The following is a 14,519-nucleotide window of genomic DNA, read 5'->3' on the forward strand; positions in this document are numbered from 1 at the left end:
TCTTTCTTGGGGGAGGGTGTATTCAGGATACTCATGGCTGTCTTTCTTCTCCCCAGCTGGCTGTTTGAAGGGCTGGGCAGAGACAAAGCTGAGGAGCTGCTGCAGCTGCCAGACACGAAGATCGGCTCCTTCATGATCAGGGAGAGTGAGACCAAGAGAGGTGAGCAGCCTCCAATTCATCTTTCCGTACATGGGTCAGACATGCAGGCTTTGCTCCGGGCTGACTCATTCACTACCTGGCTCAGGTTCCCTCCTCCTATGAGGCATGCAAATCACTCCGGCGCGGTGAGCTTCCAGCAGCCCACACACCATCAGTGCGGCCAGCACCGAAGCCGGGGGCAGTGACCTGGGGCTGGGGGGGGCGTTGCTGGTGCAGGCTCTGACCCACAGCAGGCCTGGCAGACCTGTTGTGTTCTTACTACACAGCAGACCTTCATTCTTAGTCCTGGCTGTGCCCTACAATGAAATCAGGCAGCTTAGAGAATCGGGACCAGCAGATTCACCATGACCTTCACTGTTTTAATTTTCATACATCCTACGCACTAAGTAATTCAGTGAAAAAGAAATAGCCGGGCTTTGTCATGGTTCGAAGCAAGGGTCCCGAACTCTAGTTTGGCCTGCGTGAATTACTAAGAAGTCACCTCTTCTCTCTAAGCCTAAGTTACCTGCTTTATAACATGGGATTAATAATAGGAAAATACTTGGCAGGTGTCTGGAACGGCGTATACACTTAAGCTCGCAGAAGCAAAACATTAATAGCCTGGGCTTACTCAGGCTAACTGAGAATTGATATTAACTTCTTAAATATAGAAAATATTTTCAAGGTCTTAGCCTGCTTCCTGTACGTTCGCTATCAAAGAAGAGAAAATGTGGTATCTGAGACTATTTCCTGAGCACTTATTAAGCACCAGAGCTACCTGGTGCCGGATGGAGCCCTCCGCCAAAATGGGCATCAGCTTTCCTTTGGGGAAGCAGGGACCACATATATGTGGATTAAAATTTTAAAAAAATCCAGGAACAGCTTTTCTCTCCAAAACCTGAATAAGCCGGGTAAGAGCAAAAGCAAAGCAAAGGCAAAACTTCCTGTGCAGGTCCCAGGGATCTCCCGACGCAGGAGACCCAGACTCCGGCATGGCTGGGGCGTGGCGGGGGCGGACCCAATGTGAGTTGCCAGAGCTGATCTAAAAATAATCAGTCCGAGCTGCGGCCGAGCTGGGGCCCAGGTGGGGGGCCCAGGCCCTGCTCCCTTGGGTATGCAAAGTTCTCTTAAGTTTCCACCTGCTACCCTTGACCTACTCACCATACTTCCAGTCCCTGCTGACATTACCGGAAGACACATGCTGAACTGACTCAGAGGGCGGGCCTGGGACAGAGCGGCGAGGGACGCCCAGCAGAATGCTCGGAGGCCTGCTCTAGGGGGACAAAGGTCCCATCCGGGGCTGCCACTTCCAAGCTGTGTGCCTCAGGCTACTTCACGCAGTGCTCAAGCCTCAGTTTCTCCGCCTATATAGTATTTGAGAACAATACCTCCCAGAGTCTTTCTGAGAATCATCAGAGACGTTGTTATGGAATAGCTCAGCCCCCAGCCCAGCACATGCAGCAAAAACTCAGCAAGTACAAGTGCCCCTCCATCTCACTGCTTCACCAGCCTTTTCACTCCTCGAACCTCAGAAGACAGAGCAGGAAGGACTCTTAAACATGACCTAAGCTCAATTCTCTCACTTTCCATTTGGGGAAGTCGAGGCTAAGAGAGGTAGTGGCGGGTGCTCACCCAAAGTTCTACTCTGATTAACCCATCTTGGGTCATTACTCTCATGGTGCTGAAGGAGACAAAACACATTTCATGTCGCTTAGGAATACTCAGAAAAATATCTTAACTGCCACAGTTCCTAAATTTCTGAGAACACCAAGCATAAGTCAGAGGCAAAACGGACCAGGAAAAGGGGGCATAACTGTAAGGGCCCCTCAACTGTGTGATGGAGGAAAATGACAGCACAAATATCTTGGAGCGTGAACCTGGGAAAGACTCAAGAATGACCGCAGATCCGGGATGTACAGGGTGCAACCCAACTCTAGTCATTTCATTTGGTCTAAGGACCCACAAAAGGATGTGGAAGCCCCCAGAATGGTAACTCACAAAGCAAAGACTTATTCCTTGCATTTGAACACCTGCATTGCAACAAGGTTAATGCAACTGGGCTGCTCAAATACCATGCTCCTGGGGTCTCTAAAGAGTGAGCTACAACCAAGCAGACAGGGTTTGAGTAGCTGTTGCTCAAAACACAAAAGCGTGTGTCTGGGTACCACCATCATATCACAAGGCTGAGAAGGTCTCTCTGCCTCAGCGGTGGTGGGCTCCTTAGCTGGCGGCCCTTGGGTGGGGATACATGGAATGCCACTGACTCGTCCTCCACTTCCTGCAGGTTTTTATTCGCTCTCGGTTAGACACCGGCAGGTGAAGCATTACCGCATCTTCCGTCTGCCAAACAACTGGTATTACATTTCCCCAAGGCTCACCTTCCAGTGCCTGGAGGACCTGGTGAACCACTATTCTGGTAAGAAACACTCCATTGGGACCGATACATGACGCCCCTCTTTGCTAACCGCCCCTACCCCGGGCACTCAGTCTAGGCTGCACACGGGTCACCAAGACATGCCAGGTGGTTTACTTTGCTCTCTTGCCCATCCTGGCTTCTTCATATGCTCTTTTCTTTTTAATTCAGACTGTAAATTTCAGGCTAAAACAGACTGAATGTGAAGGCTGCCTAAGTAAGTAAAATGCAGCCAACCTCTGTAAGTGAAACGAATCAGGATGCCCCTACATTCACAACCACAGACAGTCTGCACTTCCTTAAGTGGACTGTACGCTTGGGCCTCCGGGGCTTTGTTCCGAAATGCCGCTCATTTCCCCTTTTCTGCATGTCAAAATCCTCGTCAACCTTCAAGGTCAACAGGAAGCCACTTCCTTGATGAAGCCCTAAGAGTCAGAAAACTAACGGTCTGTTTTCTCTGCTCTCCTAGCATGTCAGGTGTTTTTCTCCCTAGAATTCTGGGCGTCCTGCCCAGTGACCTAGTTAACTGTGTACTAGTCTGTGTTTCCCAACAAGCTCTTAGACACCAGGGATTATACTTTGTTCATCCATATGTCCTCCCTGGGCCCAGGAGAGAAGTCCAAATGTTTCATGATGACCAGGATGGGGCGCATCCTCCAGGATGGCGGAAGCAGAGTGGGGTTTGATGGAGGCGATGATATAGTGTACAGAGTTGGAAGAGGACCTTCGCGTTAGATTGGGAAAGGCCTGAATGCCAGGTCAGGAGTTAGAGTTTTATCCTATGGAAAAGGGAGAAATAGTAAAAAGGTGGCAGAGTTTTATCCTATGGAAAAGGGAGAAATAGTAAAAAGGTGGCAGAGTTTTATCCTATGGAAAAGGGAGAAATAGTAAAAAGGTGGCTGCATTTCTAAGAGTTGGCTCTGGAACCTTCTTGTGTTCATATCCCAGATCTGGGCAACCTTGGGCTGGCGGTCCACCTTCGTGCCCACATTTCTCCAGGTAATGCAGGTGCTGACTGTTCCTACCGCGCGAATGCTGTGAGGTCCGCTGAGTTAGAGCACGGAAAGTGCTGACGAGAGCACCGGCCACTCAGACGTGGGCTCCTGCTATGTGAGCCACTGTTCCCCGGCCAGGAGGGCTCCCTCCTCCCTGCTTCTGCCTTGTGAAAGGGAGGAAGACAGAAGCTGCTTTCCCTTTGTAAGCATCTTCCCCCTTCTGGGCTCAGGATGTCTGACCCCACACCCTGGGTTCTTTAGGATGTGGGATCTTGAAGGGCACTTCAAGGTGAAAGGAGGAGTCCACGGGGCTGGGTTATCACACCTGGCCTGGAAGAAGTGCAGGTCTGGAAGGAGGAATGGCCGCTATGGAGACCCAGGCCCAGGCTCCGGTATGGGCTCCGTGAGACCGTGGGCAAATACCTTCACTTCTCAGAGCCCCGGATCCCCATTCACGGAAGGTGGATGAGAGCAGCGCCCCCTGCAGGTGGTTGTCATGATCATTGAACACGAAGGTGAACGTAACATGTTTATCACAGCCTGGCACATGGAGGATGCAAAATAAATGATAACAAGTATTACTCCCATGATACCCAAACACCTAGCAGCTTAGCTAAAAATGAAAGAGGAAGGGAGTCCTGGAAACAGTCAGCTTTTACTGATCATGAGTCAAACTTGGTTGTGGTATTTGGCTTTTAATAAGAATCATCTGAGAGGTGTGGTGACCATAAGTTTTGCATAGACAAAAGCAAACATGAAAAGGATGCTGGCCCAGCAAAGACTTTTATGGACCAGGAGGTCCACACGGCTTCCAGGCCGCAGACGCTCGAGGATCTCACGCCAGGGCAGAAGCAGCGCCTTCCAAAAATGCACCCCTGGCCATCGCATCAGCACAGGGATCGCGGTCAGCAGTCACCTCTGCGAATGACTGAAAAGGGTCTGGATGGAGGCCTGAAAGGCTTCCGGTGCCTTCAGGACCTCAAGGTGGGAATAATGTGGCCAATTTACGTCCCACCAGGTTCTTCCTAAAGGCGCAGAATCAGAGAAGATGTGCGCTAAGCGACGTGAACAGACAATTTTGTTTTATGAGTTACTTATATTTATTATCCTGTGCTCTTGGGAAAATTATTTAATATCTCAGAGCCTCAGTTTCTGCATCTATAAAATGGGGATTAAAATGCCTCATAGGATTATTGTTAGGACCAAAAAAAATAATGCCTGTGAACTGGCTGTGATCCTGACCCCAGGGGCCTTGGTTTCTTCATTCCCCAAATGGATGTAACAGTACTGATGGCCCAGAGTAGCTCGGGGTTCCCTGAGCTGGCACATGCCAAGCTCGCTCAGCACCAGGCTCAGCCTACGTGCTCAGAAGCGTTAGTCCTCTTCTTCTTTGCCAGAATGTATTTCTCAGCCTAAGTGTTAACCTTGCTAAGGAAGGAGGTTCCCCTGCCTGTGCTATCTACTGCAGCTGGTTTCTTTTGTGTTTGTGTCTGACTCAGTCTCCTTTGCCTCCTAATCTGGGAGGGCGTTTCAATTTCCAACCCGTGACAGGTAATTATTTCAGATTCACATCCAGTTAAGCTCCCTGTAACCTCAGGGTCCAATCTCACATTTCTCAGTGTGAGCCAGTGTGGGTGGACAGTTGAGTTCACAGGGAAAATCACGTGGAGACGAAGCATTATTGACTGCCACCCTCTGACAGCCTGGGCTTGCTTCTTCAGCTACCATTACCTTTTGTTCTTCGGCAAGGACACCCCAAGAGCTGCATCAATAAGCTGGGAGGTGGAGCCTGCCTTAGGGGCGATGAGCTTCCTAAACCCTGGTGATTTATGTGCTCGGGGCTGGGGTGGCGTTGTCCTGAGAGGCCAGTGGCAGCTCACATCCTTGGCCACCTCATCTCCCCCAGGACATGAGACCCACTGCGCTCTTCGGCCTCAATAGGGCCACACAGAATCTCCTCCATCTGTAAGAACATCTGAGCCAGCAGGCTCGAGTCTTTCTCATGATGTCGTGGGCTACGGGAAGGCTTCGAAGAGATGCAGGCTCTATCTTAAAGCTCCTGGAAAGGTGGGGGACCATGGAAACTCAGCTATGTCCTACTAGCAGAGGGATAAAAGGAAAGGATTTATTTAATTTTCATCCTCTTTGTATCTAGGGTAGAGAAGACAGATGTTTCTTCCTTTTTTTCTTCGTCCATTTTCTCCATTTGCCTTTTATCTTTTTTCTCCTCCTATTTCTGTGTCTTTTATCCTTTTTGTTCTGTCTTCGCTTCTTCCCCTCCCTCCCTCTCTCTACCTCATTCCCTCCTTCTCTCTCCATCTTCCTCCCTCCCTTCCTTCCTCCCTTTCTTCCTTCCTCCCTCCCTCGTCTCTCTCTCCCTTCCTTTCTGTCTTCTTTCCTTGTTTCCTTTATCTCCCTTTCTTCCTAAAGATGCATTAGCCCCCATGCTGTACTGAGCCCCTTCTGTGTGCTGTGGGAGAACACACATTGCACACATCTCCCCCACCGCCGCGCACACAGGAGGCTCACCTGAAGCTGATGGCCCTGCACCTTGCTGTGAAACCACTGAGTCTGGGCCCTCATGCGAGTGCTCTGCCAGCTGTTCTCTCTTGGTAGCACAGTCCCCTCATCCAACAATTGAGGAAACAGGTTCAGAGAGGGTCAAGGTGATTCACTATCTGGGCAGAGCTAAAACTCGAACCCAAGTTTGGTGGATTCTGGATCCTAAACCCTTCTCTTTACTTGTGTCAAGCCAAGCACGGTGTGTACCCAGGACACGTTAATATTTCTTCAACAGCTGGGCACGTGACTCTCAGCCCCTCTCAGATCTCAGCCTCCATTCCCCCTTGTGAATATCCAGGGCCCCGCACCTCACACTGGCCGGGGCATCCCACAGTCGCTGACTGGTTCTCTGCTTCCCTCCTCAGAGGTGGCCGACGGCCTCTGCTGTGTGCTGACCACACCCTGCCTCACTCAGACCACGGCTGCCCCGGCAGTGAGGGCCCCCGATGCACCTGTCACCTTGCGCCAGAAGACCTTCGACTGGAAGAGGGCGTCCAGGTGTGTGTCTGCGTGTGTGTGTGTGTGTGTGTGTGTGTGTGTGTGTGTCCTCCATGAACGAACGTGTAAGCCCCAAACCAGCACGTGAGCCTGGCACGTGAACACCATGGCCAGTTACCGCTGGCCCTGCTAAACCCTCGCTCTGAGCAGATGCAGACCCCAGGAATCCCACTGTCCCCTGGGAGGCAGACCCAGCCTCAGGCCTCATGCCCCGGGTGGCATGGCCCTAGCAACTCCCCACCATGGCCTCAGTCCCCGCAGTTGTGCAAACATTTATTGAGCCCTCCTTTGGTGTTAGCTGAATATTTTCTAGCTGAATGATACCATCTTGCTTTTTTCTAATTGTTAGTATCCTAACAATTAGAGAATAACACACAAATCAATCTTGTACAAATTTAATATTACTGTAAACTTAATCTTGAAGGTACACATACAAGCAAAATCCTAAGGCAACTTCATTTTTTTAAGGGAAAAAAAAATCTTCCCTTATTTGTCCTATTTGATTGTCAGCTATTGCATTTTCAGGGGTATCTGTAGTTGGAATTATCTGTAGTTGGGGTTGTTGTATTAAACACCGATCCAGACATCCCATTGGCAAATTCAAAGAAAATCAGTCATCAGAATTGCCTGGGAAATGAATAAAACAGCTCCTCCTTGTAAATATCATGAAGAATATTCATTAAAATTTATAGTTGGAAGTTTTAGCCATCCAAGGAAATGGCAGTTCAGAGAGGTTGAGTGATTTCTCCAAGATTACACAGCCGCAAATGCAAGAAGCAGAATTAGAATGTTAGATATATATTAACCAGGCTCTTCATTTGTTTTTCTACCTTTTCTCATTCTTTTGTCCTCCATCCCACTATGTCCCTCTCTTTTGCCCCTATCTCTGTCCACTTTCTGCCCACTCGCAGACGGCAAGATGACCCGGAGGGGGCTGAGAACCCACTCAGTGTAGATGAGTCCCTTTTCAGCTACGGCCTTCGGGAAAGCATCGCCTCCTACCTGTCCCTGACCGGGGATGACAGCACCTCCTTCGATCGAAAGAAGAAAAGCGTCTCTTTGATGTACAGTGGAAGCAAAAGAAAGAGCTCTTTCTTCTCGTCAACGCCGTACTTTGAAGACTAGCCCGAGAACAGACACCATGGTGTTTGCCCAAAGTAACAGAGGTTCAAACGGTCACCTGGGATCTTGCAGAAAGGCACAGTTTCCTGGTCCCTGGGGAACCCCACATCTTCCAGAAGCCAAGAGAAGCCACATGGAGAATTGAACTCTCATCTTCTCTATCTGCGTCATGACAAAGGGAACCCCTCTCTGGCATCTGATCAGGCACATTGCAAAATGTGGACTCCTGGCATCTTCGGGCAAGGGTTCAGAAGAGCCCTGCGTGTGTGCATGTGCACGCCACATTTGTGGGAAAGACAAAGATGCTCTCTCACAGGAACGTGCCCAACCAAGGACCACTCTCCAACACACCACCCAGGTGGCCTCACTGAGGTCCCTGAAGAAAACTTCTGAATGAGATAAGCCTGAGAAGAAGATGAGCCAGAAACTGTGGCCTGGCAGAAAGTCTGGGTTTGCAAATTGATCTCCTGCATTGAACTTTTGTAACCAATCTGTAAAGAGACCTCTGGGATATGGCTCCTCTCTTTTTAAGGGAGTTCAGTGACACTAAATGCTAACCTTCCTTACGAGCCCTGAATGGGGAGATCCCTTTGGGCTTCTCGTTCCAAAGCTACGTGTGCAGAAGTCAGATGGCCTCCCTACTTCTGCTGAGGCCACGCGTAATGGGGGAGGGGGGTGGCTGCTGACGGTGAAAGCGCGAGGGCAGGCCTGGCACCGCGCAAGATTTCATGAGGTCGCCGACCATGGCTCACAGCACAGGAAGAGCTTCCCTGGGGTGCTGAGATTCTTGTCTATATTAATGCATCAATTACTCATTCATGACAGTGACTGCCAGAAGCGGCACTGTGTTAAGTTCTGTGTAAGGTGTCAGGTCAAAAATATGTGTATGTGTGTGTGTGTGTGTGTGTGTGTGTGTGTGTGTGTGTGTATATATATATATATAGAGAGAGAGAGAGAGAGAGGCCCCAGCAGTGTACACAGGGAGAAAAGTGTATAAACAAATACTGTGAAAGGGGGCTGTAAAAGCAGAAATCAGCTCACAGCTTTGGGTGGGAGTGGGGTCAGGTAAGGGTGACCCAGGAGCTCATGTTTCAGCTGGATCTTTAAACAGTGGAACGGTTGGTTGGACTGGGTAAGTGAGAATGGTTGGATTTTTTGAAAAAAGGAAACTGATAAGTTCTAAAGGAATAACGCATCCAGTATCTTATTCTAAAAAGAGTCTGGCAGCCACAGGAATAAAAATGCTCAGCTCTAGAAAAGATGGGAATTGGAGTGGCTTAATTCTGTCAAACATAATTCTAAGAGACGAAAGAGAAAACATAGCAAAGTTCTAGAGCAGAAGAAGCCTTTATCTCCAGATCCTGTTAGGAAGGGGGCTGCAGATGTTGCCGTGACGCATTTTCCCGGTTGCAAAGGGACTCGGGGGGACAAGGGGCACTGCCAACAGGAGAGGTCTGTCTGTCCAGTATATACGCATTCTGTCCATCTGAGATCACTGCGCTGGTGGTGTGTGCACACGCGCTTACATGATTTTCTGTATCATCAGATTCCAGTGTGTTTATCCAAGAAGACACTTGTGGTTTCCTCAACATTCCCCAAAGGCTGTTTCTATAGAGCCAGCCAATGTATGGGAAATGAATGTAGCTCTGGGGACCCCGGCTTCCGCCATAAGGCAGGGTGACCTGGTGAACACCTGTGTGTACAGCATCTTCTGTATTGTTTTCTGTTGTGATTCACGTGGTTGGAACATTTGGGGAATAGGCGGAGGGATTTCTAAGTGGGAAGCATTACGCTTTGCTAAATCATGTATGTATTCCTGATTAAAATAAACCTAATGAATATTTAATTCTTGGAAAGTGGGGAGAGCTTCCTGGGTGAGGCCGGTGGGTGGTTCGTCTAGAAGCTCTGTGGGTTTCGAATTTTCAAATAAACTTGCAGCTGGAGAGAGAGGAGACCAGGGAACACGAGACTAACCCGTATTGGTTAGTATCTTGGTTTCTTCTTGAGGTGCAGCCTTAAGAAACCAGGGTTTTATGACTTTTGAGGGTGCCTCATCCAACTTGAAAGTGGATGTCCAGGGATCGAGGGAGATAACAATTTCTTAGCAATTGTTATGAAAATTTTGTCTCACCTAGACACCCCTGCAAATTACTTTTGATACCTCTGCTATTTGTTCTTCCAAGAGTTTCTTTCTACAAATATGTTTTTGGACACCTATTAAATACCAGACACTGTCTTCGGTGCTGGGGCCATTGCAGTAAAACCAGAGGAGGTCCCCACGGGACGGAGCCGGGAGATGTGCCCTTCCTTCCCCACGTCAGCAGGGGTGGCTCTCCTCTCCTTCGTCCCCTCCCCGCAGTCTGCAATCCTTGGCAGCCCAGGCTCAGCCCTGCAGATGACAGCAAGGCCCTGGGATGACAGAGAAACACCTAGAAGGAAGCCGGCCCCCGAGAGATCACGAGATACCTGTACTCCACACTTGGGGAAACATTATGGGAAAGAGGAAAAAAAGAAACGCATTTGTTATTTAAGCTACTTTTGTGATGGGTCTCCTTGTTAGAGCAGGTGAGTATTTGCTCCAAAGCGCACAGAAATAAACCCGCCATGATTTTCAGATAATGAGATAACTTCATAGAAAATCCAACGGAAACGACAGACCAAATATTAGAGGCAGTAAGAAAGCTCGCCAGATGCGGAACCAACTTCTTCCGCTATACCCGTATTTACCAACTGGAAAGTAAAATAGAAAACACGAAACCATTTACGTAGGGTCTCGCCTCAAGATAACTTCGCAAAACTTTTATGGAGAAAAGTTCAAAACTCTATGAGAAGACGTAAGGAGACAAAAATACTATGTTCCTGGTTATGGGGTTAAACTGATCCATGGATATAAGAACTAACATCCTAAAAACATAGATATTTTTCTGAAATGATTTGAAAAATTACATGAAACTACAATCCAATTCCCATCAGGAATATTTTTAAAAATCCGTAAACTTATTCTAGAAAATATATGGAAGCATCAAAGCCTGTGAATAGCTAGGCCAGTTTTGATTAAGGGAAGCAATGGGGCGAGGGTTCCCACTGGGAGGTCTGTATGAAAACAGGAAAAATCAGTGCTCTGGGCCCAAGCCAGCATCCCCTGCTCTCCACCACTGCTGGTTTAATGGACTCAGCATGGTCTCAGGTGCCCTCTTTGAGCCAGGAGCTGAGCTAAGTGCTAAGGCCGTACTAAGTGCTACTAAGAGCATAAATCACGTACCCAATCAAGCACCGAGTCACAGTAGAAATGGAATAAGATGTGTTAGAAAAATTAACAAGCATGGAAAACAAGTCGGAATTCCTAAAAATCACTAAGTAGAAGTCTCTTCCCCACCGTGAGATCTTTCTGTTTCAGAGCTGGAGAAAGCCTTAGAGGCCCAATTCTGCTGAGCCCTGAAGGGTGGAGTGATTTTCCAGGTGGAAAACAGCATGTGCTGACCACAGAAGAGCCTGGAAAGATCTAGAGGAAGGCACAGCATTTTCTAGGAATGGTGGCAGAGCTGCTGAGCCTTGACTGTAGGGCTCATGTGGGAAAGGAGACCGGAAAATTTAGCTTGAGGCCAGTTTCTGAGGCCTGGAGTTCACTCAGAGGAATGCAGAATTGGGGTAATGTCAAAGGAAAGCAATGGAAATTTCTTCTGGGTCCTGAGAATCACAGCACAGAGGACATGACCTCCTCTGCCTTCTCTTAAAACTGGCCAAGGGGTCAGCGCCACAGAATTCAGGCTTGCAATATGGCTCCCATCTTCCTTTTTCAATTTGGCCCCCAGGGCAGGTGAAACACTCAGGATCTGCTTTTGCCTGGAGTTGCCTTCGCTTGGCATGGGACATGGGGGAGCTCGGGTTCCTTGAGTTCCCACAGTGTGCAGGGCACTTTACAAGCCTTATATCGCGACTGCGTGAGCCCATGGGAGACAGAATTAATCACACCTATTTTATCCATGAAGAAGGCAGTGGTAAAGTGTTTCGCCCAAGGCCAGCATCTTAATTCAGGCTTGTCTGACCCTAGGCCTGCACTCTTCCTCTGACACACTGAGACCCCGAATGAGTCACAGGCTCTTGGAGAAGGAGCCTCACAGTGTAGAAGAACACAGGATTTGGCTTCAGGTTCCAACCCCTAGTGCAGCTCCTTCTTTACTGTGTGTTCTTTAGCAGGTCACTAAACATCTCTGAGCCTTGGCTTTCTTTTGTCTAGATTAGAAATAAAATAAATGTCCCTGGCAAATTAATGTGAGGAATCTATGAGGTAATATATTCGAAGTGACTTATGGTCCCAAACATGCTAAACAAATAAATATAAGTTATTAATTATCACAGGAGTCTGTTTCATCCAAATTTCAACAGTTCTGGTCCCAAGATTTGTAGAAAGACTGAAGATTTTATCCAAGAATATAGCACCAACTCACATTCATTCCCCCAAACATCTGTTGGTAGAGAGCACATTGAAGAACTGCTAATATCTTGAAGTATTTTAATTCTCTCCTTTCCAAATAATTTCACATGCATCCCCCCAAACTGCAGGGAGCAGTTGTAAAGGCTACCTCTACATGACTAAAACAGATGGAGGGATTATTTTTAAATACACTACCATTTGTTAAAACAGATTAGTTTTTGAAATTCCCTAAACATTGAAACCCTCCACAACTTTCAAAAGGAAAATTCTGCCTTCTGGGTGCACTGGAAGGTATTTTTGGTGTCCTCTGGGTCCCACTCAGTGTCTGGCTTCTGAGCAGGCCCTGGGGGAATCAACGCAGCCCTTCAGGATCAACTCAAAGGAAGGTCTGCTTTCAATACCAGGAACTGAAAGATGTTTGTGCTCAGGCCCCCTGACACTCAGATGCACCAAGCATGAAGGGACAGATTGAAGAAAACCTGAAGCAAAGGACGAGAAACACAAGAAAGAGGTGGGAAGGCGAGAAGTGGACTAGCCGGTGGGTCCCTTGACAACCCCCCCTCCCAGGTTCATGAGCTCCTTTACTGCCCGGATGTTAATCACGGAGCATCGACCCTCAGACAGCAGTGCTGGGTGCCCCGGGTTCTGTGGAGAGCCAGGCATCCCCGGCTATCCTGGAGATGACAGTCTTGTAAGAGAAACATACATGGCAGTAGGAGTAATTATGTACCAGTGGGGAAGCAGGAGAGAGGCCGTACGAGATTTACAGATGGCATCAGCCATAGGAAGAGGGCCTGGTTCGAGGCTGGAAAGTCTGGAAGTAGCCCCTGAAAGACGAGTAGGGAGGGCAAAGAGGAAGATGGGAGAAAAGGAATCCACGCACAGGAAACTACCAGTAAGAGGCAGGAACTAGTGCAGGGACCCTTCAAGGAGTACTAGAAGGCTCCCGTGGATGAAGGGGAGAGATGAAGTGGCAGGAGGCCCTGCTCCTTGGCAGGGACAGCAATGATGTTGATCCCGCCTCTGCTGTGCCCAAACAGTGACACTTCTCCACCCTGCTTATGATCACAGGTTTGGATCCTGGGAAGGCTGGAGAGAGCTAGATGTGGTTTGATGGCCTTAGAATCGCCAGCAGGTCCATGGCACTGGCCTCAGTGGTCCTCCTTCGTACCTTCCTTTGTGTCACTTAGTAGTCTCCTCGTTGCTTTCTCTTCCTCCAGCACTGCCCCTCTTACACGCATCCTCCGCCGAGCTCTAAGAGAAGTCTTCCTGAAGGCGAGTCTAAGCAAGTTTCCCACCTGCCTAAAACCCTTTGATGGCACGACAGTGTTCATAGCAGCACTATTTCCAGTAGCCAAAAGGGGGAAGCAACCCAAACATCAATCAATAGACGAATGGATAAACAAAATGTGCTGTACACATACAATGGAATATCATTCAGCTCTAAAAAGGAATGAAATTCCGACGCATGCTACAACATGGATGAAGCTTGAGGACACTATGCTAAGTGAAATAAGCCAGTTACAAAAGGACAGATCTTCTAGGATTCCACTAACATGAGGTAAATTCATATTAGAGTGGGCAAATTCACAGACACAGAAAGTAGAGTAGCAGTTGCCAGGGGCTGGGAGGAAAGGAGAATGGGGAGTTAGTATTTGATAGGTACAGAGTCTCTGTTTAGGACGATGAAAAAGTACTGGTGACAATTCATGCTGATGGTTGCACTACATTGTAATGTACTCAATACCAGTGAATTGTACACTTAGTACTGGTTAAAACGGGAAACCAAACCAGCAACACACAAAAGACGCTGAAGGCTCCCATGCACTCAGGATAACACCCGAGGCGTTTACTGCAGGCTGGCTGCTCTCTGCCTCCACACCACTGTCCACGCAGACCCGGTCCTCCAGCTGCACCGCATGATGGGCAGACCCCAGCAAAGAGCCAAACTTTCCCTTGGTGCCAGGACTCTGGTTACGTGCCTACACAGCCTTCAACATCAGCTGGCACAGTCTCTCTCAGGAGGCATTCTGGGACATTCCCTTTTTCCCCTGAGTTGGTTGGGAGTGTCTCTCTGAGCTGCTCTAAGATGCTCTTTTAAATATCTGCTTTAAATGTTTGTCACCTCCTTCTCCAGTAAACTACGAGCTTCCTGAGAACGAGGTCATGCATTATTTAGCATGGCACTTCCAAAAATGAGCACAGCACCTGGCACCAGTTGGACGCTCAATAACATTAGAAGCTCATCAGTGACACAATAGCCATCAGAGCATATGCTGTGGTCAATAGGTTGTTTCCTCCATCATAATTATTTCATCACTATCAACATTCTCATGTCACCATCACCATCATCAC

The 14,519-nt window shown here is 48.4% G+C and overlaps 2 protein-coding genes across 3 annotated transcripts in view; one reads left to right on the forward strand and one right to left on the reverse strand.

Annotated features, from left to right (window-relative positions):
* SLA (Src like adaptor) overlaps positions 1-9,768 on the forward strand; it is a 34,248-nt gene extending 24,480 nt beyond the window's left edge. For both annotated transcript variants that reach the window (XM_029222960.1, XM_029222961.1), the window contains exons 5-8: positions 57-160; positions 2,424-2,555; positions 6,475-6,607; positions 7,519-9,768. In XM_029222960.1, coding sequence (XP_029078793.1) covers positions 57-160; positions 2,424-2,555; positions 6,475-6,607; positions 7,519-7,732 — 583 coding nt within the window. In that variant the 3' untranslated portion in view covers positions 7,733-9,768. The remainder of the gene's footprint in view (positions 1-56; positions 161-2,423; positions 2,556-6,474; positions 6,608-7,518) is intronic.
* TG (thyroglobulin) overlaps positions 1-14,519 on the reverse strand; it is a 242,803-nt gene that overhangs the window by 81,581 nt on the left and 146,703 nt on the right. The gene's annotated exons all lie outside the window — the stretch shown is intronic.

The sequence above is a fragment of the Monodon monoceros genome, unplaced genomic scaffold, assembly GCF_005190385.1.
Source record: "Monodon monoceros isolate NGI ecotype Baffin Bay Population unplaced genomic scaffold, NGI_Narwhal_1 Super_Scaffold_14, whole genome shotgun sequence".
NCBI classification, from domain to species: domain Eukaryota; kingdom Metazoa; phylum Chordata; class Mammalia; order Artiodactyla; family Monodontidae; genus Monodon; species Monodon monoceros.